The sequence below is a fragment of the Nanorana parkeri genome, unplaced genomic scaffold (assembly GCF_000935625.1).
Source record: "Nanorana parkeri isolate BGI_ZX_2015 unplaced genomic scaffold, ASM93562v1 scaffold3270, whole genome shotgun sequence".
NCBI classification, from domain to species: Eukaryota; Metazoa; Chordata; class Amphibia; order Anura; family Dicroglossidae; genus Nanorana; species Nanorana parkeri.
Window position 1 is genome coordinate 42,031 of NW_017309538.1, and position 2,265 is coordinate 44,295.

General features: G+C 44.4%; 1 protein-coding gene across 2 annotated transcripts in view; it reads left to right on the top strand.

Moving 5' to 3' along the window:
• Positions 1–2,265, top strand: part of HDAC8 (histone deacetylase 8) — a 17,576-nt gene that overhangs the window by 12,443 nt on the left and 2,868 nt on the right. For both annotated transcript variants that reach the window (XM_018574839.1, XM_018574840.1), the window contains 2 exons: positions 86–258; positions 2,142–2,236. In XM_018574839.1, coding sequence (XP_018430341.1) covers positions 86–258; positions 2,142–2,236 — 268 coding nt within the window. The remainder of the gene's footprint in view (positions 1–85; positions 259–2,141; positions 2,237–2,265) is intronic.

The window sequence follows — 2,265 nt, forward strand, 5'->3', positions numbered from 1 at the left end:
TATACACATACACTATATATATATCTATATATATATACGTCATTTCATTATTAATAATTCCAGCTTTATTTTATTTATTTTGCAGTGTGCTGAAGGAAGTATTCGCAGCCTTTAACCCTCTTGCTGTAGTCCTGCAGCTAGGAGCCGATACCATTGCGGGAGACCCCATGTGCAGCTTTAACATGACTCCAGAGGGGATTGGGAAGTGCCTGAAGTATGTTTTACAGTGGCAGCTTCCTACACTCATCCTCGGAGGCGGTGAGAATGTTTATTGTATTATGATCACACCGTCTACCCGCTACATACAGTACTTGCCACATGTGATGTTCTCACCATATTATTATTGGCTTATTGCTGAAGGTCACAACATCTTGGACTGGAGCTGCATTTGGCTAATGCTGACTGGTATGGAGGGGAAGGGTACCCTGCAGTGGTAATGTTCGGAACCCTCCACGATGGTGCAGCGCTGTAGTCCATGTTGCTGTAGCACTGAATAAAGTAACAATGTTGCAGTGATTTGTTGTCACCTAGTTTGAGGAAAGCTTAATCACTGACGGCATCGGCAGGTGCAATATATGGCCAAATACATGGACACCTGACCTTTTACATGTAGTATGTGGCCAAAAGTATGTGGACCCTCCTCCATATGATGGAGTTCAGGTGTCTCCAGTGAAGGGCATTGTTAATACTCCATCATACAAAGACATTGTAGACAATTGTGCTCTTCCAACCTTGTGGTAGAAGTTTGGCGAAGGCCTTTTTCTGGTCTAGAAGGACTGTGCCCTGTGCACGAAGCCAGCTCCATAAAGACATGCCTTGATGTTTTGTGAAGGCCACTCAAGTTCCTCCACACCAGAGCCCTGACCTCACTCCTGTGGAACTTCAGAACACCTTATGTAACATAGGAATTATTGAGTTTAGGTGAACAAAGCCAGCTCCCTAAAGACATGGATTGACCAGTTTGGGGAAAAGGAACTCGAGTGGCCTACTTGGAGCCCTGACTTCAACCCTACTGAACACCTTTCGGATGAATCGGAATACCAAGTGTGAGCCAGGTCTTCTTATCCACCGTTGAGGATGCTATAGGTGCAAAGGGGAGACAACTCCATATTAATATCCAAACTCGATAAAGACATGGTTTGACCAGTTTGGTGATGAGGAACTTGAGGGTCCTGCACAGAACCCTGACCTCAACCCTACTGAACACCTTTGTGATGAACAGGAATGCCAATTGTGAGCCAGGTCTTCTCATTCAATATTTTAGTACCTGACCTCACAAATGGGATTCCCACAGACACCCTCCCATATCTTGTGGAAAGCCTTCAAAGAAGAGTGGAGGATGTTATAGCCATAAGGAGGGAACAATCCAATTTTAATGTCTAAGCTCCATAAAAACCATTTTGGTGTGGAGGAACCCAAGTGTCCTGCACAGAGCCCTGACCTCAACCCTACTAAACACCCTTGGGATGGATTAGGACACAGATTGTGAGCCAGGTCTTCTGATCCAACATCAGTACCTCACAAATTTGACAAATTTTTACAGACACCCTCCCCTCCAAAGGCCTGTAGAAAGTCTTCCCGGAAGAGCGAAGGATGTCATTGCCGCAATTAGAAGCCAACACCATATTAATAGCTATGGGGGAATGGGGGCAACTCCATATTAATTGCTATGGGGGCAACTCCATATTAATTGCTATGGGGGCAACTCCATATTAATTGCTATGGGGGCAACTCCATATTAATTGCTATGGGGGCAACTCCATATTAATAGTTATGGGGGCAACTCCATATTAATTGCTATGGGGGCAACTCCATATTAATGCTATGGAGGCAACTCCATATTAATAGTTATGGGGGAATGGGGGCAACTCCATATTAATTGCTATGGGGGCAACTCCATATTAATTGCTATGGGGCCAACTCCATATTAATGGCCTTGGTTTTGGAATGGGATGTCCATCAAGCTCATAGAAGTATAATGGTCATGTGTCAACCAACTTTTGGCCATATATTGTATTCATACCGTGGCATACACTGCAGATAACAAGGTAAACTACTCACTTCGGTTTGTTTTAAATGAGACGCTTCATCTGCTATTCTAGTTCTACTTTCATTGAACACTCATTTTGGCTTTTTCGTAGGTGGCTACAATCTCCCTAACACCGCCCGTTGTTGGACATATCTGACGTCAGTCCTGCTAGGACGGACATTATCATCTGAAATCCCAGACCACGAGGTAGACCCTTCTGCCAGGCCAGTTATACA